This window comes from Nelusetta ayraudi, unplaced genomic scaffold (genome assembly GCF_046127955.1).
Source record: "Nelusetta ayraudi isolate G7.1 ecotype Tasmania unplaced genomic scaffold, CSIRO-AGI_Nayr_v1 ptg000011l, whole genome shotgun sequence".
Taxonomy (NCBI): domain Eukaryota; kingdom Metazoa; phylum Chordata; class Actinopteri; order Tetraodontiformes; family Monacanthidae; genus Nelusetta; species Nelusetta ayraudi.
The window spans coordinates 13,857,725-13,879,023 of record NW_027466061.1 but is presented as its reverse complement, the minus strand read 5'-3'; the positions used below and the strand labels follow the sequence as shown (position 1 = coordinate 13,879,023).

At 45.5% G+C, this 21,299-nt stretch overlaps 2 protein-coding genes across 5 annotated transcripts; one reads left to right on the top strand and one right to left on the bottom strand.

The window, feature by feature from the left end:
• Positions 1–2: 2 nt before the first annotated feature.
• On the bottom strand, positions 3–9,029 carry gpsm2 (G protein signaling modulator 2). 4 transcript variants are annotated; one of them, XM_076021234.1, is made up of 16 exons: positions 8,853–9,029; positions 8,143–8,181; positions 6,595–6,980; positions 4,108–4,329; positions 3,897–4,032; positions 3,660–3,799; positions 2,824–2,947; positions 2,632–2,747; positions 2,394–2,549; positions 2,188–2,296; positions 1,927–2,056; positions 1,776–1,852; positions 1,504–1,680; positions 1,256–1,415; positions 953–1,140; positions 3–870 (listed from the first exon to the last, which is right to left on the bottom strand). In XM_076021234.1, the coding sequence occupies exons 3-16, from the start codon at positions 6,657–6,659 to the stop codon at positions 691–693; spliced, it is 1,980 nt and encodes a 659-aa protein (XP_075877349.1). In that variant the 5' UTR covers positions 6,660–6,980; positions 8,143–8,181; positions 8,853–9,029; the 3' UTR covers positions 3–690. The 4 variants fall into 4 exon arrangements, with proteins under 4 accessions (XP_075877349.1, XP_075877350.1, XP_075877351.1 ...); XM_076021235.1 differs by lacking the exon at positions 6,595–6,980 and having other exon boundaries at positions 8,853–9,028; XM_076021236.1 differs by lacking the exons at positions 6,595–6,980; positions 8,143–8,181.
• A 63-nt stretch (positions 9,030–9,092) lies between these two features.
• Positions 9,093–19,286, top strand: aknad1 (AKNA domain containing 1). Its single transcript, XM_076019804.1, has 21 exons — positions 9,093–9,674; positions 10,163–10,403; positions 10,727–11,909; positions 12,030–12,104; positions 12,184–12,301; positions 12,732–12,835; positions 12,911–12,970; positions 13,076–13,209; positions 13,312–13,498; positions 14,018–14,184; positions 14,397–14,555; positions 14,752–14,902; positions 15,024–15,115; positions 15,203–15,387; positions 15,565–15,688; positions 15,765–15,947; positions 17,211–17,296; positions 17,382–17,471; positions 17,718–17,832; positions 17,960–18,110; positions 18,201–19,286. Exons 2-21 carry the CDS (start codon positions 10,204–10,206, stop codon positions 18,369–18,371), a joined length of 3,735 nt encoding a protein of 1,244 aa, XP_075875919.1. The 5' UTR covers positions 9,093–9,674; positions 10,163–10,203; the 3' UTR covers positions 18,372–19,286.
• The last annotated feature ends 2,013 nt before the right edge of the window (positions 19,287–21,299 follow it).

Here is a 21,299-nt window from a genome sequence, read left to right as displayed (position 1 = left end):
CGTTTCACATTAACATTGACCTTAATGGGTTTTATTGAGAGTTATGGTGCACTTGAACATTTGTGTTCATGGTCTTCTGCAGCTGAGGTTCCCCTCAAAGAAAGGTCCGACTTTCATGCTGTGTCAAAGTCCACAATTTAACACACATTTCTACTTCCAGTACAACAACAAACAAAAAGTATGACTGAACAAATGAGGCTTTATTCCTCGAACATCACAAAAGATTTCATACAAAAGAGCAGGAGTAATGTTAAAATTATTTTTTTTTTTCACAATGTAGCTTGAATACCATTTCCTTAAAATAGATTTTTTTTAAAATCCTAAAATACAAACAAAAAGAACCGAAGTGCTGTATGTGTCAACACAATCACCACTGAGTGGAACCACTTCTCTCCACGGTGATGGGACGGCATTTGACATAATTACAATCATAAAAAAAAGTTGATAAATACCAACGTAGCTGCATTGCGTATTGAAAAATACACAATAAACTTGCAGGGAAATAGAATCTGGAAGAACAGAAGCTTGACCAAAGGTTTCAGAGTTAAAAAAAAAAAAAAAAAAATCCCTGACAATGCTGATAGTGCTTTAGTGTGTCTCCATGGACCGGTTAGAAAGTCTTGAGACCAGGAAAGTGTCATTAGATCCTTGTTTCATGTAATGCTGTCCCCCAGTGTCCCTTGGTTTCCCTCAGTGCGAGTCGGTCCTGGCTGCAGGGTTTGACGCCGGCGGCAGAGTCACCCGTTGCTCGTCCATCCGCTTGGCTTGCGAGCGCATGATGAGGCTGAAGAAGTCCTCGTCTGGTACGGTAGGCCCGCGGATCGGGGGGGCAGTGGGAGGGGCGCAACGCTGGTCGTCCAATCGTGAGCCCTGTTGGTGGAGGAACAGTTTTACCCAGCACAAAGGTTGCAGCCACTTCCCCAGGTTGCGTTGTGTCCGGCGGGTGACGTACCTGGCACTTGACCAGCATGTCGAAGAAGTCGTCGTCGGGCTCGGCGCTGTCGGTGGCCATGAGGTGGTTGAGCACGGCCTGGTTGCCGTTCTGGTTGAGCCTGAGGCCCGGCAGGCTGCCCCCGGCTGCCGACGACTCCTCCAGCCGCCGGCCCTGGGCCCCCGAGACGTTTGCAGACTCTGACACGGCTGCAGAAAGACGGGATGAGGGAGGGGGAAGATTAGCGGCGAGGGAGCAGCAGCGTGTTTTGAAAACGAGTTCACTGGGAAGAGTGAGACTTGAGACTGCTGCAAGGGGGCCTACATTTCCTGATGGCTCTTGGCGGCGACTCTGGCCCACTGTTCAGCGACAACCTGCTGCCTTTGGGCTGCACCGAGCACCGCTGGTCGTCCATGCGGTTGCTCTGGAAGCGGCTCAGCAGGTCGAAGAACCCCTCGTCCCCAAGGGTGTCCGGACTGGGTCGCTAAAAAAATAAAAGGGGAAAAACACCAACGTTGTAGCACAGACACTGGGAGCCAGAATCATCTGGAGGCTAAATGTTGTCTGTCCACCTTCTGGGGTCCTGGCGTGGTCTCAAGAGTGTTACTGGTGTCCTGGAGGACCTTGGTGGAGCCTCCAAACTTGTATTTCTTCCCACGCAGACGGCTCACGAAGAAGAGCTTTGAGGAGCTCTTGGCCAGGGACGGTTTGGACTGGTTGGCCAGGATGTCACTGCTCCACTTCTGACCCTTCAGTAAAGAGTGAGACACGATGTGGTGACGACGCACAGAAGGAGACTCCTCATCCTTCAATCTTAAAGCCTTGCACACAGAGAGGTTCTTACGTTCATCTTGTCTGGTGTGAGTTTCATCAGCTCCAGGTTCTCCATGCTGAGCCTCCTGCTCATCCTGGGCTTTGCTCCTGAAGTGGAAACAACGTCAGGGCCGCTTCATGCTGCTACACGGTGAGAGCTGAGTGAGTTTGGACCAACGTACCGTGCAGGTTGTAGTCAACCTCCCTGTTCTCAGACAGTGTAGAGTTGTTGGTGCTGTAACTCAGACCGAGAACCGTCTGGAGATCGGACACGTTCATGCGGGCCGTCAGCTCTCCGCTCCTGTCGCCAATCTGGAACAAAAACAAATTCAAAACAGGGGTTAGGGTACTTTAACTACAGGAAGATTCCCATTTAAAATTTCACAATGAAGAGAAAAACCGAAGAGAAAAGACGCGGCGAGCGGAGCGGTTCCGGCTCTCACCTCTCGGCAGATTTCCAGGTGTTTCTCAGCAAAGTGCATGGCCTGGTCGTGGTTCCCCAGTGCCGTGTGGGCATTCCCCAGACTCCAGCACGCACGGCCTTCCCCTATCCTGCAACGCAACAAAAACTAACGTCAGCAAGGAGGGTCACGCCGACAGCGACGATCCACACTGACAGGGAGTAGCGTGCGTGCGGCGCAGGGCCGACCTGTCGTTGAGGTCCTGAGCGATGATGAGGTGCTTGAGGTGGTAGTCTATGGCTCTCTCATAGTCCTGCAGGAGCGTGTAGGTGTTGCCCAGACTGTAGCAGGCCTGAGCCTCCACGGCTCGATCCTTCAGCTGCCTGGCCAGCTGCAGCGTCTTCCTGACGGGCACAACACACGCCGCCTTCAAGCAACATGGCAGCGACTCCTGCTTGCACTGACTTGGCACTGGGAGACACTTACTTGTAATGTTCTGCTGCCACTTCAAAGTCCCCCAGGAAGATGTACGTGTTCCCCAGGTTGCAGTACGCCCGTCTCTCTGCTGCACGGTCGCCAAATTCCTTGGCGATGAGCAGGCGCTGCACGAAGGAACAGACGAGGTTAACAGTTGTGCCCCAGTATGGAGCAAACACAACTTCTGGAGCTGCAGCAGACCTGCTCGTGAGAAGTCACGGCTTTGCGAAAGTGTCCCAGCAGGTAGTACGTGTTGCCCAGGTTGCCGTAGGTCCGACCCTGGGCGGCGCGATCGCCGAGCTCCTTCACGATGGCCAAGTTCGCCCTGGAGATTACAGTCAGTATTTAGTTACTCGGCCACTTAAAACTAAACAGCACATAAACACCAAAGAGAGTTTGTCATGACCTTTTGCATTAAAATAAGGAAAGATTGAATGTCAGCAATATCTATCCCACAGACAGACAGTGTAAAAATGCTTTAGATTTCTGATGTTTTGTTTGACATATTTGGAAAACAACAAAAAGAAGGCAGCGATTACATAATAAGCACCTGGCTGGGATTTTATTCAATGTAAAATATGAGACCTTTGAAAAGCATCGCTACAGACCACCTCTAAATGGTTGCATTCTGTCCCTACAATTTGAGACAGTCTGAGTAAATTTTCCATCTACTTCTGCATGTGCGACCGGTGATTTTGCAGTTTTTTATTTTCCACTCCATTTCCAAATTATTGTTAGATGCAGCCCGGATTTATTGTTGCTGACAAACTTCTGATCTATTTGCAGATCAGAAGTTTGTGAATTTAAAACATCTCAGTTCCTGCATTGATTGTCAAAGCATTTGTCAGTAATCAGTGATTCATCAGCAGTGCTGAAGCTGAATTTATTGACTGACAAGAGCAGTTGATAGAAACATTCCAAGTTAGAAGTTTCTTATTCATGAGATTTCAGTTCAATACAATATCACTTTTAGCACCAGTAGCACTCACGATACAGACCATGGAGGAGTGAGCTGCATGTAACGTCCAGTCACTTACTCATAGTACTGAGCTGCCTCCCTCAGCGCCGCCATGACCTCCTCCTGGAAACAGCCGGGCTCTGCTCCGCCCCAGCAGATGCTCTTGCCCTTGGCGTGATAAACGTTCCCGAAGTTGTACAGCGCTCGAGCCTGGCCCACCTGACGCACGCCGGTGTAAACATGTCACCGATGAGTGTTGGCGACTCCTTCAGTGCCTCGTACGAACTCCGGAATGATCAACAGTGCATCCACCCACCTTGTCATTGAGCTCTCTGGTTATGTCCAGGTGCCTCTGGCAGCAAACCACAGCCTCGTCGAAGCGACCCAGCACCTTCAGCGTGTTGCCCAGGTTTCCGCTGGCTTTGGCTTCTCCCAGCAGGTCGCCGATCGTCCTGCGCAACGTGCATTACGTGAGCAAAGAATTTTTGATATTGTGAGCGTGGTGGAGCTTCTGCTGGAGGTCAAACCTGGTCAAGGTGAGGTCATGTCGGTGGAACTCCTGGGCCTTAGCGTAGTCGTGCAGGTGAAAGTACGCGTTGCCCAGCTGGCTGTAGATGGCGCTCAGCACCTGCAGGTCCTCGGTTCCCACCTGGATGGCGGCTTCAAAGAAGGAGACGCCTGCCCTGTAGTCGCCCACCTTGCAGAGCCGCTCACCCTCCAGAGCGAGTTCCAGGCAGGAGACCTCCATCCTGCAGCAGACAGGAGCAGAGTCAGGCGGGGGGGGTCTCACAAAGAGCCAAACTGCTGTTGTCGGAATGTTATTTTAATTTTGCTCTCTGCAGGTCCAAAAGAAACAGGAGCATCAGAGATCTTCACTGGCCAAAGACTGCAGCCCACTGACCAAACTGCACTCACGACTTCTGAGCACAATCACATCTCTTTCCAAGGAAAGGCTTTTAAACAGGGAATGTTGTTTGGCTTCCTTCCACCTCCAGAAAACAATGGCCTGGCGCTTGGTTCACTTTGTTTTGATTGTGCTCACATCCTTTACCCCTACGTCACTGCATTCTGCAAGCCTTTTAACTCAAATACAGATTCAGTATGACAGTAAAGACATTTTCATATCAACATCTTTTTTGAGGGAAATTATGTTTGAGTCCTCCTGGTCAGAGCAGTAGCAGATTCTTCATCTTTATTTGTATTTTTATTTTATTTTTTTTTTACAAATCATACTGCGCTTGAATTATGCTTTGTTTACAAGGATTTGTTTTGGTTGTGCTGCCAAATGCTATTGTGTTATTATGCTATTGTGAAATGGGAGATAAAAATGAATGAGCAAAAATGGAAAAATTGCATCAATGGTATCAGACAAAAAATCTATTGCATTTACATCACAGTGGGAGGATAACCTACTATTTTTTACTGGACAAAGTCATCGATCTTCACACATCCAAGGTCACACAGTCAGACAAACACAAACACACACACACACACTCACACTTCAAAGGCAGATTAAAGCACTCTCAGACAATGTGCACATTAGATATTTTTAGATAAGACAGTAAAAACTGTCTGCTGGCCAACTTTTGCTTTCAGGAAGCAGCATTATTGCACTGACATCAGCTGCACACAATGTCTGTCGAGTGTGTTTATCCACAGCCTTCCTGTCTCTCTCACACACACACACACACACACACACACACACACACACACACACACACACACACACACACACACACACACACACACACACACACACACCAATTTCAATAGCTGGCAGAAAAAGCAAAAACAGCCATTTTAAGCCCCAGTCCATTATGGGCGCCACCCAACTCATGCCAACTTCCAGTGTCTATACAGGCAGTGCCATTGAAATGACAGAAATTACAGCTAAAGCGCTTTCTGTCCTCCTGAGTCCAGGCTATAATTAGTGAACAAAAGCAAACAAGCTGCCAAGAATACTCTACAGTAGCCTTACGACAAAAAGAAGCCACCTTGTGTTCACTACAGAGTGAACAACATACTTTCATGACGGTGCAACAGTGGAAAAAACGTGCCTACCTGTTGGCTTTTCGCGGCCTCCGACAGCAGCAGCAGCACATGGAGGATCTGAGCACCATCTACCAGCGTTTCCACCTGATTTAACTTTTGGGCTGCAGCCCCTCCGTTGTTCGCATCGGGAGCAAATTAAACACAACTTTGTGCTCATTCAATCAATTTTAAATGTACAATATATGTATTTCAAAGATTGGATTCCTCTCCAGTGATAAACCTGCAGGTCGTCTGACGTCAGAGGCGTCTTTCGGCATCAGAGACCGGAAAAGTTTGACTGCGATAGTGTGTCACAGTATTAATGAATTTTGCCTCCTATGCATTTCCAAGCTAATCCTCTTTGTTACCCGACCTAGTCCCCTGTGATTATGGCTGTAACATGTTGACTGGGTAGACTAATGCAATGCCGAGTGCTAAGCAGCCTTACAGGAGGTGTGAGACACGAGTCGAGTCTGCAGCGCAACGTAATGGAATCAAGGCGCTGACGACAAACCCTCCCTGCAAATTGACTGATGGACGCCGCAGCTGACCAAACCAAATTAGCCGACTCACACGTGTTGTGCAAAACAAACGGCAAGAAGTGATGAATTTTTCATGGAGTTTCAATTATTCAAACCAACTGGAGGGGCTCTGTGTTTGACGGCTCACATCTGCTGTTTGAGCATTTTGCACAAGTGCAGGTGAGAATGCCGGGAAGGTAAACACACCTGGGAGCGCGGTGAGAGAACTCCTCTGGTTTTAATGCCCTAAAATGAAAATAACGCGTCCGGATGTCTCAAAGGTATACAATTAATATGTGGCATTATATTCCAACTGTCTAATGAAGATTTTTCTCCTTATATTGCCGCCAACTGATCATCACTTCAGCAAACAGCCTTAATGGCAATATCAATAAGTGAAATACAGTAGAACCGTACTCCATACTCTGCTGTACAATCATAGATCAATGGGGTGATTCCTACCTGTAGCGCACATGAAGGGACTGCTCCTCAGATCCCGTGCTAAACATTGAGCCACTGGTATCCATTGAAGTGCATAGTATGAGGGAAAACCCCAGCCTCGTTCCGGAAAAAATGGTTGCGCGTTAAAAAATAGAGAGCCAAGAAGAAAGAAAAAAGTAAATAATAATAATTAAAAAAAAAAAAACAGGTCAGAAAAATCGGACTCAGGGACCAACAAAAATCCAATGCAGTCAAGACGGTGAATGTCTCTCCTCTGAGTGTCGACCGGGTAACAGTGACTTGAAGGGTGTCACACAGAGCCGCAGAATCCCGAGCGCCAGTCCATGCGACTACTGTCATAGAGAGCCTGTTTTGCGTCACCAACCCTCAATCCTGTCAGCTGCCCTCTGTAAAGAGAACAGAGGATGCTGCATGTGAAGCCTCGAACTGGCCGCACGGCACCATGGCAACACAGACCAAACAGCAACGCCCACAAGAGTGGACAGGAGGGAAGGGAGAGAGCCGCGAGAGGACGACTGCATGGGGTCAGCAGAGGCAAGCTGTCAATCTACTCTAAGACTCGGTGACTCAGTTTATCCAGGGCCAGCAAACGTCATGCAGGAGCCTCAAGGTGACTGAACAAGTGGCCACAAGCACAGACGGGAAACAGCATCTCTGAATCTTTTAGATGCACGTGGGAGAAAGTTGCGAATAAGATGGGATGACCAGCACCTTTTTCATGAAGAAATACAAAAAATATGTATATTTAAGCCAAAGTGCCAGAAAGAAAATGGAGCTGAACTGTTGCAAGATTCTCCTAAAGGAAGGACGGCCATCAGGCAGCTGCATAGATAAGAGAAGCTGCTGCATGAGAGTCGACCGTTACCTCATTTCTCCATGAGGTCATGCAAGCCACACCTCTAAGCCCCCCCCAACACCCAAAGCTGAATCCCGCTGCACCTCCCCACACATAAAGTGGGGAAGGGGCCAGACTCCCGGAAAAAAAATAAAAATAGAATATTTTTGCTAGAAGAACCACTTATAGACCCACAGCATATTGCAAAGGAAAGCTTGGAGAAGGTTAACATACTTGGCACATTGTATAAACTGGAACTCAAAGACGGCGAGTTTTACCCTTGTCTTTCTGAACTTATGCACACTGTGCAGAACATGTTCCTGCAGTGTCTCACAATCACCAATTGATGCGTTCCAGCAACGCCGCAGTTATTTCCACTATCACGTGCCAAGTAGGTGTGTTTGCGGGCAACTCTGGAAGCTACAGTGAGTAATGGCCAAGAGTGACTCACAGCAACTAGCACATCAATGGAACAGGCCAGTTGTGTGTTTAATGACAGCCTTGCTTGAGGTAAGTGCTGACTCGCTGCACCACCAACAGGACATGACATCATCGTATACACAGAACAAATGTGTGATCTATTTTCTTTGCTCTTACAGCCGAAAGTGAGCAGCGGCACTGAGAGCAGGCTCTAAATGTGGAGACCGAGTCAGCAGAAACCTGCACCAAAACAAAACACAAAGACACAACAGCGTGAGAACAGGGATACTGACCTGTAATCCTCCCGCAGAGGAACAGGATATCTGAGGAGCCTGCAAAGAAACACGCAGACATCATGCAGCAGTGTGTCACATGACAATTACTCCAAATTATGAACAGAAGAATAAATTCACCACATTTACAAACATCAGAGATGCATCTATTATACATTCTGGTAGTAAAGTAAAGAGACTGCAGTACAAAGAAATACTGCTTTGTCCCCAAAATATAGCCATTTAAACCCATAATCAGGTCACACAAAATAAAAGTTGAACCAGCAAGGAGTTCAAATCCAGATTGCAACAAATTGAAAAAACTAAAAAAAAAAACAAAAAAAACAACAATTTCATTACAAACAAGTATTGCCTCACGTGTGTTTAAAATTTAACACAACAGTTTTTATTCTATTGATGTGGTAACACATAACATACAGTGCGTATACGCGTGTAAACATGTAGAACTGTAGTAATGTCGGTGCAAGTACAAAGACACCAAATTAGCATGAAAAACACGGGCAAACATAGTAGAAGTTCATCCACTAGATTCACACAGCTGACAGTACGAGTTGGACTGACACAAACTTTAGCTTCCATCAGTTCGGGGCAGGATTGCGTACACCGGACTTTAGTTCAGGCTGCTCCAAACACCAACCCGACACTACGACTACTTCAGCTGCATTCAGATTGTTGTGTTCGCGCTGTAGCACAGTAGCACCCAAACTTACGTTAGACGTTCCAGTTCGGACAATGGCGGCTTCTCCCTTTAATTCGTACGGTCCTTAAATCCTCTAGATCCCTTTTGTAAAAACAGTAAAACGGAGAATTGAGTCACTAAAAAATCCACTTGACCAGCGATTCTATAACATTTTAACTTCAAAAAAAAAAGTTCGATTTAACTTCGACGGATAAACCCGTGAGGCTACGCTAGTCCGTGTTTTCGTCAAGTAACCACTCAGAGGACGACATTCAAACTTAGCCACGCCCATAATAACAGACCAATCGTATTTGAATAGGAAGCGGATGACGTATGACACGACTGCGCGAGCGTCAGACTGACTTGATGAAAGTTCTTTAAACACTCATGCTTGGCCCTGTGACGAAAGTAGCTGCCCATCCCTTTCACAATAACTATTTGTAAGGACATCGAATTGCTTAATGTACGACCCTACTAAGAACTTGTTGCGAAACGGCGCTCTGCTGAATCAGTTTTGGCCGTCGCCGTGAACTGTCTTCTTTAGGTGACGTTTCACCCGTGGTTCCTCCAACGTCGCCTAGCAACCGAACTTCAAACTGCTGTCAGTCAGTCCGGCTCCAGACGCTGAGCGTTGCCCTTTTGGACTGCATTATTAATGATGTCACCGAAACTAGACCTCTTCCAGTGTAAACCATATGTCAAGAAAGAACGAGAGAGGCGGAGATAAGAGTCGCCTGTAGCTTATTGCGACCCGATGCTGGAAGCAGGAGCCTGAGTACGGAGGGGACCGCTGGTGCCGTGGCCGGCGGCTGGAGGAGGAACACCTCGAGTGAAGGACCGCTTCATTAGCGAAGTAAGCTTGCACAACGACACCATTACTTCATTTTATCTATGCTTTTGATTTGGGGTCATGCAAACGGCTACATATATGCATCTTTTGTTGCGCAATTATTAATATAATGATTTCTATGGTACATGTCAAGGTACTGAATTTGTGTTAAGTCCCTAAAAAAAACACCGTCCGAAGGCAATTTTTTTTTTTTTTTTTTTTTTACAATTTCCAGTATGAACTTGGTATGTTGGATACAGCAGTTTATTTTAACAATTTACTGTAAAATTACCGAGGCAACTAATAATTTCAATTTTAATTGATTTGACAACATGACAGGTGTCATAATGCCTTGGTCACTCCAACCTGGGTCATTTAAACCACTAGCCGAACAACTCATTTAGTGATGAATCACTGACAGCTCAACGCATTTTAATCCAATGTTGTCAGTTTTCCAGCAACGTTGCCAAGTGATCGTGCTCCAGGTGCTTCTTCCTCCTCTCTCAACACAGGTGAGGAGAGTCAAAGACTCTCTGTGACAGACACACCATCAATGGAGGGAGAGGCGCAGGAATCAGATGAGGGAGGGGAGAAGGCTACTGTGATCTGGGAGAAGTGCATTGAACAGAGCATCTTTGTTGACCTGAGTGAAGATGAAAGTCTCCATTTGAGTGATTTTGAGAATTCTTTGGCCTTGCATCTGTCCCAAGCAGAATCAGCTGCCTCAGAGACCAGCATCCATCTCAATGGGGAGTCATGAGGTTTTCCTTTGTTGTTCTCTGTTTTGTTATACTGTATGTAAATGTAGCTGCAGATTTTAAAATACATTTCCTAGCAACTTGCAATGCCTATTGGATGCAAGTTAGTAAATTTGTCCACACAGTGTACTAGTTACGTAAAGCAGATGTACTTACACATAGTTCTGATCAGTAAAAATAAACAAACAACATTTATCCTTACTTCACATAAGGCATTAACTAAGCTTGTCACTGTTGAAACTGTTTAGTTTTGAGAAAAGTCAGAGAAGGATTTTTCCTTACTAATTCTTTGGTATTTGTTATTTTCTCTACAGGAAGTGCAGATCTGTCTGCGTTAGATGTCACTTCCTCAGACTCCAGCTCTGTTAGTGGTCAGAGCGAAAGACAGGGGGACACTGAGGGCAGCATGACGCATGTTTCAGCTGGAAGACCCAACACCATCCAAGATGGGTCTCAAATAGACAGTAGTTATGAAGACCCAGGTCAGGATACCAGTGATGAAGCTCAGGAAGACCTCCCATATGACGGTGAACTTGGCAGCCTCTATTTTAAGCAAATCGCTACATCTGAAAGACCCGTGAACTCTGACGGTAGACAAACTGTTCAAGATAGTCCCGAAGCACCAGGTGTGCTCGAATGTGATGCAGGGAATAAGGTTAATGGCGCTAACAGCTGTGTGTCTGTTTACCACCTGATTCCTGAGAATCCAGCAGCGTCATCATCAGGTGTTTCCTGTGCAAAAAATGGAAAAACACTGGATGCTTTAACGGCCCGAGACGCAGCCTCATCACGCCGGTGTCCTGCAGATATTCACCTGCTGCTACTACGCCACTTTTCCCAAGAGGAGCTGCTGCAGTCGAGCAGGCTGATCGAGGCAGAGACCCTGCCAGAGGTGTCCCTGCTCGAGAGCGTGGACGACACTGCTCGGAGCTTGGCTTTGACACACAACAGCACAGCAAATAATCCCCAGCAACCAGCCTGCCTCACACCTCAGTCAGATAGTCTCCGCCCCCTCAGGAGCAGACAGACGGATGATGCGTCCAACCATTCAGATCTGGAGAAGGACACAGGAAGTACAACTGAGAATGTGACTTCACCCGTGGGTGAGAGCAAAACATGCAGTTCTGAAGGCAGTGGAAGTTCCAGTACAAGCTCTGTAGTTGTGGAAGAGGAGGAAACGACAGGAGAGTGCAATCAGGTCCAGAGAGTCCCTCTGCTGCGTGCCAGGTCTCTCAGCGAGATGAAGTATGGACAAGGACAAGTCCATTACCCACTTCCTGATTTCTCCAAAGTTGCCCCAAAGGTGAAAATACCTAAAGTCTCAAGTGGAGCAGTGAGACCTGCTCCTCAGAGTGCCAGCGTCATGCACCGAGCCCAGTCTTCCCCTGGCATGCTGGACTTAATCAGCAGGGTCCTGGAAGACTCAGTCCAGCCACCGGAGAAGCCATACGTCTTCAAAGATGAGGCCAAAAGCCCTCCAGAACTGGCTCATCACCTGCAAGTAAAGAAACACAATTGTCCACCTCCATTACAAATACATGTCTATTGACTTTATTTTTACTTTTTTACAAATAGCCACAACAGTATGTGCAATCATTGATTGTCTTCCTCCTTTCTTTAGGCTGAATACAATGACTTATTAACCAAATATGCTGCAGCAGAAAACCGTATCGATGAAATGAGAACAGGCACCAATGTAAGTAAAAAACTGACCTTCATTTATAATATCAGTTGTATCATGAGTGCAACCTGCATGTGTCTGTATTTATTTACAGCCCCTGCCAACTACAGAACAAATGTCTTGTTCAGAATGTGTTGACGTTGGTCCAGAAAACATACCTGCAGCAGAGGCACGTCAGCTCAGATCTGTGGCTCCGCCTCTCAATCTCCCAGGTACCTCTGCGTGTCTCTGATATCAGATACTTTTGACTGGTTGCCAGCTGCTGCTGCTGCTGCTGCTGCTGCTGCTGCACCTGCAAGTTAAACAAACAACCACTCTTCTTAGAAGCTAAAGGTGTCAGATTAACGTTGCATTGTTTGCAATAAGCGTTCTGACCAGTAGATGGTACTAAATCTCACATACCGCACTAAAACAAACACTGTGAAATTTCTTGGCTTTAAACTTTTGACCTAAAAATACATGCGTGCGGATCCAGTTTGAACATACTTGGACTGAAAACTGCAAGTTATTATTCTTCCAATAATAGCTTAACAAATTAATTCATGAAGTGTTTTTTTTCTCTGAATACATATAAATACTTACATGTATGTATGTACATTCACATGTAACATTTTTCTGCTGCATTCCCCATTTTAAAAACAGACCCCCTGAGGTCAGACTCCAGCCTCCAGCCTGAAGGATCTCCCAGTGATGGGGAGGAAATGACTTGTGAGCTCCGAGGCATCGTCGACGAGTTCTTAGAGAAGGCAGGTACAATAGCATGTCTTTATAGCACTGTGTTTTAGACAACCAAAGCAATATGCTAACTGTATTCTACACAGGTGGAAGAGTTCAGGCGAAGTGTAAGCCAAATGCCAATCAACACAACAGAACAGCAAATGGTGAGTCAGACGTTTAGACTTCATGTGTCCGAGAAGCCGTTGCCTTGACAATGCAGTGAAGACAGCAGGATGTGCTGTGATACGCTATGATTTCTCCACGGTCAGATGCTGAGGAGCATGATGGAGGCTCAGGACCAGCTGGAAAGGAAATATATTGGCAAGAAGGAGGAGCACAGAGTTCTGGAGATGCAAAACTACATAGGCCTGTCGAGGAACACTGGCACCTTTGATGCTGACAGGTGACATAAGACCTCTGTACCTGCGGCAGTGAGTCAGTGTCACGCCACTGCTTCATGTGGGATTGCGTGTGTGTGTGTGTGTGTGTGCCACAACCTGCGCAGGCTTGTGGAGGGAGAAATATTCAGGATAGGGATGAACCTTGAGGACATCAAGGAGATAATAGACAGAAACGTGTGCGAGCAGATTTCCCCGCCCCTCTCATCCTCCACCCCCACATCTGTAAAAGAGCCGCCGCATGTCACGCCCCACTGCATGTCGCCACCCTCACCACCACCTTCACTACACCAGGTAAGTCTAGCTCAATGAAATTGAACAGTTTAGGTGTTGAACATCATGAGTTTGTGTGTTCAATATGTGTTCAATATGCGCACCGCCTGTGACACGGTGACTGTGTGCGAGATATATTGCAAGAAGCAGAATTACCTCCCTGGGAGTGAACGACATGGCCCAACCTGAAAACAGAACAAAAATAACACATTAAATATAAAATCTTGATGTGTTTCTATAAATTCTTTGAAAAATGAAAAACAAGAATTGACAAAATTATTGGCCTGCGAAGTGATGTCGATTTTTTTGGGACACCCTGTATATGTGTGCATACTGTATATGTTGTGCTGATGTATGTGCTGATATACAGTATGATGTATATATGCAGTTACATCCAAAAGGAAAATAAAAACAAAATGATAAAAGCTCACCAAGAGTAGAATAGTAATAGTAGTAACCCAGAGATTCTTCTTTGTGCAGCACTGGGGGTCTGTCCCACTGCATGAACTACAAATGATCTTATCCTGCATCATGTTTCAGACACAGAGTGCAATTCTTTCCATTGCGGGTTGTAACACTGGGACCCAGAAAGAAGAACATGAAGAGGAGAGAGGGGTCAATGAAGACGTTAAATTACAGATAAGCTGTGAACTTCTGACGACTCAAGCTTCACTGGAACGAAGAAGACCCTCAAGCTCCATTTCAAGGTCATTTTTAAAAAGTTAAAGCTATCACTACTTTATAAAGGCATAAAATGTATTATTTAGTCTAGGCTCTAAAAAATAGTGTTGTGCTGAGTGTTTGTTCTCTGCCTCCCGGTGGAACAGATAGTGTTTCAGGTGCACCACTGGTGTCCAGTTCCACGGACCGCTTGAGTCTCTGGGCTCATATTTTTTTCTTCTTCTCTGTTCTGGTGCAGGAGCACACATGCCTCTGCGCAGGCTCTGGATGTGCAAGTTGCTGCGGACGATGAGGACAGGAGCTGCGTCCTGTCGGAGGCGATCGATCACAGCGACATCTTGGCCTATTTGAATGGACGCGGCTCGTCCTGCAGTCGGAGGCAGCACACACCTGACCGGTCAGTGTCAAACTGTATAACTCGACAATAAGAGACGATCAGTTAGCTTCAATTTATTTTGCTCATACAGTATACACTGTAATCTTGCTAAAGTGTACATGGGCTTCAATTTGACATTTATAAATGAGTTTTAAGCCAAATATAATGTAATATACGCAGAGAGTTATTGAACTCTGATCCATTTCACTTGTAACAGTGTGCAGAGTTCCCCCAGCCCACAGGGTGAATGTGATGTGGGTGACTGTGCCAGTCTGGCTGCACAGCTCTCCTTTTCCTTTGATGCACCCAGAGAGCCTGGCAGCCACAGCTTCTCTGAGCCTCCTCTCAAAGTACCTCCTGCATCACAGGTCAGTTACAGTCTTCATTGTTCCTTTTATTAAATGTTTTTTTAATAAATTATTTGTCCTGACCATAGTTCTTGAGATGTTGTTCGTCGGCTGCATTGGCTTAACGCTTTCATGGTTGCAGAGGATTGTGAGCCCAGAGACAGACAGTGGATTTGGAAGCTCTTACTTGAATCAGTCAGCCTCAGGATCATCACAACCACATCTTGTGGAAAGGTGCAGATCGAGACATGCAACAGTCTATAAATTATTATTCCAAATAAGTTGTCCTGAAGTGGTGACGAAAGTGAAAATTCCTTGCAGTGCACACTCCCAGAATGATGCTCTGAGTAGCTCCGAATGCTCCTGCTCCAACCTGCAAACAGCCGTCCCCACTGAACAGCGCTGGCTCAGTCCCCAACCGTCCATCCAAACACCGGGCAGTGGTGCGGCAGCAGTTGAGCTGTGGGTGGAGAGCACCACTAAAGTGCCTTCAGTCAGGCTGCCAGGTGAGCAAAACCTCCATTAGTTCACTGCAGTTTTTGTCTGCTCCATACTGGATTTTTCAGGGGTTAATGATGATTTACAAGTTGCTCTGCTCTGTGTAATTGGTTCTTTAAAAACTGAAAGAAACCGTTCTGATAACTAACCTATATCTCTAAAATTCTCCTTCCGCTTCATTGCAGAGCAAGCTGGTTCTAAACACAGAACTCGGCCTCACTGGCATCACCACAGATCCGAGCCTGGACTCAGCACTGGCATGGATGCAGAGCAGAGCAGAAGCCCGCTGCAGTCCTGCTCCTGTAACAGGTCTTAGACACACATACCAACATCTTTTCCTGCCACCCGATATCTGTTTGACTCGACACCGTGTCTGTGTGTTCAGTGAGGCTATCCTGGCCTTGCAGTTGGAGGTATCCAAGCTGAAGCAGGACCTGCAGGAGGGTTTGGTCCAGCTGCCCCAGCTGGCTCAGAAGATGGATTACCTCACTTCTAAATACAGACAGGATAGAGAAGAGCGCAAGTCCACTGTCAGGACCCGGAAACACCACAGATCAGCTCTGAACAGGTGGGAGCCAAGCTTTCAACAACATCTACCACTTTACTGTATCATCCTGATATCAGAACCAGGGAGGTTGCCGACCGACTATTTTCCTTCAGCTGGTCAACTAGCCTCTAATACAAACTGTCTACAACGGATCAAATTAAGCACAATATAATCTAGAAGAGTAAACATTGTTTATGAATACATTGAGTACTGTGTGCATTTAGTAACTATGAAACATTCTTTGCATACCAAAAGATTTGTTAATTTGCAATACTCCTGAAATGTGCGTACACTGGACGCGTTTGAACATTATACTGCACTGGTGCAAATACAGTGAACAACATGCTGTGACAATCAGGTGGAGGGAAAAGGTTGGACCAAGGCACAGACTCAGAGCAGCAGCAGACTCTTGACAGTTTATTTTGTTGCTGTTAGACAGGCAGTGGAGCACGGGGGTGAGGCCAGGAGAGAAGTGAGAGCAGGTCGACGGAGGCTCAGGAGTGGGTCCAAGGAGGCAGCATGCAGAGAAGGAGAGTCTTCCTGCAAAGGCAAACCCAGGCATGAAAATCCTGACAACTAAAAAAAACTAGAAACTCGGATTGAAAAGGAGTTTAAGACACACTTTAGCCAGACATCCTGCCAGGCGTTACCGCGTGAGATAACTGCAGCGATCTGGCAGGGAGTGGCTGGAGAACCGGGCTTTTAAAGCAGAGGGTTGATGAGCCTGAAGAGCGTCAGGTGTGTGACGATCTGCAGCTGCCTGCACCTAAGACCTGCCCCTGGAGAAAGATGGAACACACACACACACACGAGGGGGAGGAGAATCCACAACAGAAGCAGGCCTGGACAGTTGTGGATATGACACATGCACTCCAGCCCTATCATTTAACCCCCTACAAACCGTACAATAATTACTAAACACAAATAATAACTCCCCACCATCACATAAAGCACTCAAGTTAAAGGCCCCACCTGCTGACACTACACAGGTGGTCAAGCCCAAGCCCAATTTACTAAATTAGTGCTGCACAACACTGAGCGGAGAGATGTTACGGTTTGTCACTTCTATTCAAATACCCACAAAGAAGAGAGACAGGTGAAGAACAGGTAGGAATGACGGTGGCGAACTAAGGGACAACACCGTCTCCAAGTGGTCATGTACACAAATGACATATGTCTGGAACTTTTCTAACTATTACTGATACAAACTTAACTTACACTTAGCAGTTAGCTATAATAGGAAAGTATAAAAGTATATTTTATTTTTCTTACTTTTCATCCCAGCAGACAAAATGTGAACCCTCTCACCTCCAGTCAGGTGAGGATAGATGACTGGATCTCTTCAGACATGGATCCCAGCAAGAGCAAAGGTACCACACCACTGCAACAACACTCAGTAACGCTCTCTACCGTCACCACTGCGAACTGACGGTCGCTTCATTATTTCCTTCTCAGGTACAGACAGTGCGGACACAGCCAGCTCCCGGGTCGGTCTGCAGTTCCACGACTGGCCTCTAGGGAGCAGGGCAACCCCAGAGTTTCAAGGTGCACTGCAATCCACCAGAAGTCACTGCTGTGTCAAAGAAAACCTCTAAATGAAAAAAGGGCATACAGTATTCTAAACTATCACTCTCCCAGGCTCAGTGGAGCATGGCTCATAGGAAAACATGTGGTCCTTTTAAAGTTTGTCATTTTAATCAGTGCTGCTTTATGTAAGGACGTGGATCAGCGCTTCATGTCGCTGTGTAGTATTTTACAAAGCTTACATGCTTTTCATGTTTCTGATGTCAGCTGCCACCACAAGGAGTTTCTACTTGAAGGAGAGACGGTCTCCCTTCTCTTCCCCTGATCTCCAGAAGCCCCTCCTGCAGGTCAGCTACGCCTCCTGCAGCAGCCTGCCAGCAAGGTAAACCTGACTCACACTGAGAAATAAAACTTTATTCATCGAAGTAGCTGTCATACTTTTCATTTGGAGTTTGCTTAATCTCAATCTTACTGTTCTGCCTCACTATAAATGTATAAATGAATATTAGTTACAAAGTGAGGGAGCCGTCAGCGCTACAGTCCACATCCCAGCACAGGAAGCGGTCCACGCAGTCCGACACGGCACTGCTGCCCACCAATGTGTTCTTTAAGAGGACCCAGACCCCATCATTAGCGTCCCCCAGACGCTCAGGGAGCAAGGTGACCAGTTTTCACTTGTTTCCCACTTTGATCATCAGATAGATTGTTGGCTAGGTTTGAGAAGTTGTTGTTGTTGACTCTGTTTTCCAGGGGAAAGACATTGACAGGACCCTTGACCAGGCCATTGAGCTGGCTCGCAGCATGAAGAGGACCACAGACAGGATGGCTCAGAGACTGTCTGCCGACCTGGCCAATGCTCATCACCACAGGAAGCTGCACAGTGAGCAGCCACTAGGAGGCAGGAAACACCACTCATTATAAAACACAACACAAACGGGTTCAGTCTTATTTGTGTCTTAAGAGATAGTTTGGTATCATTCATTTTATTGTGCTTGTTTATAAAGAATATAAATTTATTAAAATATGTTTGGCGCATGTTATTATTATTTTTTCTAGCATTTATTGTATTCTGAATAACTGCTAACTTTTAATTTGATCTTTATGAGTAGTTTTTTTTGAGTAGTAAATCATGAGAATGTCTACTTTAATTTATATCAGATTACTTAATAAATACTTTATAACAACTAAACTTAAGGTTTTAAGGACCGATATAAGATCAGCTTAATATCTCTAAACGGACATGACACTATGAGTGAGGGCTGTAAGAGTATTTTTCAATCATTGTTAAGAAATTCTCCAGTCAAAATATTAGCATTGTTCATAATAGAAACAAGTCCAGCATTAGATCAGCCCAGTTCACTGTATTCCTTTTGCTACCTTTGATTCCCAGTGAATGCTGAAGCATCAGCAGCAAGTCCCACTTGACCTTTAGTTGAAGCCCCCTCCTGCAATGAAGCAATAAATATAAACTTAAATCCCTTTCGACTTCTGTAAATTTCCATTTCACCTGCCTGCCAACGGCTAACGCGTGAAAACAAACAGCCTGCCACGGGCGAAACATACAAGATTGAAACTGGGTCAGAATATGAGATTCAGTTTCAGGAAAAACCCTTTGACACCTTTTCAGAAAATGAATAAACTTTTGTCCTGTTTGACAGCTGAAATTCACATGATAGTGGCCTGTAGCTGCTGCTGACACAGTGTCTCCTTACTGGGTTTCTGTTGCTGTATCATGGCTCGCCGCTGGGATGGAGAGAGAGAGACTCACTCTACATTAGAGGGGTTGGAGGTGAAATAACGCCTATCTTCAATTGAACTCCATTAAAGGTTCAATGTACAAAATTTGGCTTGATTTCTGATTCTGACATTTTTTTATGTTGGTAAAAGCTGAACATACTGTTTATATATACATTAATACGAGTATAAGTGTATACTCACAGTACAATAAAAGTAATTTGGTTTTTTCTACCCTTGGAACAGTTCTCATATATATAAGAATATACATAGAGCAATGAGGGTCTTGCTCATAGTTAGCTGGAATGTGGCACTGGCAGTTTTTAAGGAAGCCCTCATGACAGTACCCTAAATACGAAACGCACTGTTGGGGGGGCTTCCTTAAATACCGGGCTTCTTTTAAAATTTTGACACACTGGACCTTTAAGGCTTCTTTTGTTTGGTATCCACATTTTGATCCTCCAGAATATTAATTCAAAGGACAGCTAACTGAGGCAAACACACTTTCACTCGTCAGATTTCCCTGCATTTAACACATTGATTGTAACGTGTGACAAGTGAGCTTTCACAAAGCCTAATGGCCAAAATGTGGGGAAAAAACACGCACCAGGTAACAAAGGAAGACATCAGTTGACAGGAGCAACGGGAACTGGCGAGATTTACGGCTAGAAAACCACAAGAACCATCAGAGGCAGAGGCCAAGACAGGCGGTTAAATATACAAAAGGTAATGGAGGAATAGAATATGAGGAAGGGAGGGAAGGGAGGGAAGGGAGGACAGGGAGGCTGACTGGTCACATGGGAAACCAATCAGGACAATGGATGGAACTACAACAGGAATAAAGTAGACCATCAGTAGCCTGACTGTCTTTCAAGTGAAGCAACTCAATCAGCTTGAAGCTGACGAGACCTTTCATAGTCATACATGAAATTGTTGAATGTGTGATGAACAGAAAAGCTCTTTATTCCAGGTGGCTGTCGCTACCTTTTTCCTCTCCACCACTGAAATATAATGCACTGAAATTTAATGCCAGCTACCCAGAATGAGTCCAGCTTACATGCATATTAATAAGGCATTGTAAGCAACATTACTGACATCATATTTTAGCTTCTTTTTTCAGATACCAAATATGGATCCGAGAGACGCTCTTGTGTTTACAAAAAAAGTTCATGGTACTTCTGATTGGGAAGTAAACTGATTCAGGTCATTTGAAAATCTACAAGTTGTGTTTTGGTCTACAAAGGTTTTGTTAGGATATTGTCGGAAATGGCTACAACCGTGAATTATTATTTTCTTTCCTTAATTTGAGTGTTACTCAGTATTGCAGTGGCTGTCACTGCCACCTCAAGCAAAGAAGTTGTGTAATTCTGCTTGAGGTCTGCGTGTTCTCTGTGTGTCTGAGACGTTTGTCCAGGCACATGGAACATGAGGCTGTTTGACAGTTGTAATCCGCCCACAGGTGGGACTAAAATTCTTCTCCAGTTGAACTTTTAGAACAAAAATAAACTAACCTATCCCATTCTTAAATCCTACCATAGAGTTAAATTCCATTCTGGGGGATTTATCTGTACTCAAGTCAATCAGACGACATCTGACACTGTTCTTTTAGCTGCTGAAATCTTTTTTGACTCTTGACTATTGTCTAATGCTTGTTTAGTTGTCCTCCAAAGACTCCCTTTGCCCTTCACACACCCACGACAGTCATTGCTGGTCCTCTGGGATGCCACCAGCTCACAAAACACACCTGATGCAGATACTCAGCCGCCAGGGAAATGAGAAGCCCCATCCACATATCCAGCGCTGTCCATACTGTTGTTGCAGGACAATGCATGGCTTATTATCCTGTGTGTGGTTGCATAACGCCTCTTATTGTGCCGGTTTGTTTGTCAGAGAAAGTGACAACTGACCTCGTCAGTAATGCGTAAGATTGAAGCTCACACACAACCAAACAGGTAATAGATACTTTTTATTCACTAAAATAAGAGTCTTTTGCTTTTAACTTGGCAGCGATGCTTGACAGCCAGTTACTATAAACTGCCAGCCAGTTAATATAAACTGATTTCAGCTCTTAAAATATATTATGAAAATTGGAAGGAGTAAAATATTGTTGCCAGG

Coding starts and splice junctions, on each gene's coding strand:
- gpsm2 (XM_076021234.1), bottom strand. CDS start 6,659: ATGGATACCAGTGGCTCAATGTTTAGCACGGGATCTGAGGAGCAGTCC. Junction 1,681..1,775: donor TCACACCAGACAAGATGAAC/GTAAGAACCTCT, acceptor TCTTTACTGAAG/GGTCAGAAGTGGAGCAGTGA. Junction 871..952: donor ACATGCTGGTCAAGTGCCAG/GTACGTCACCCG, acceptor CTCCACCAACAG/GGCTCACGATTGGACGACCA.
- aknad1 (XM_076019804.1), top strand. CDS start 10,204: ATGGAGGGAGAGGCGCAGGAATCAGATGAGGGAGGGGAGAAGGCTACT. Junction 14,903..15,023: donor AAGTACCTCCTGCATCACAG/GTCAGTTACAGT, acceptor TCATGGTTGCAG/AGGATTGTGAGCCCAGAGAC. Junction 15,689..15,764: donor CAGTCCTGCTCCTGTAACAG/GTCTTAGACACA, acceptor CTGTGTGTTCAG/TGAGGCTATCCTGGCCTTGC.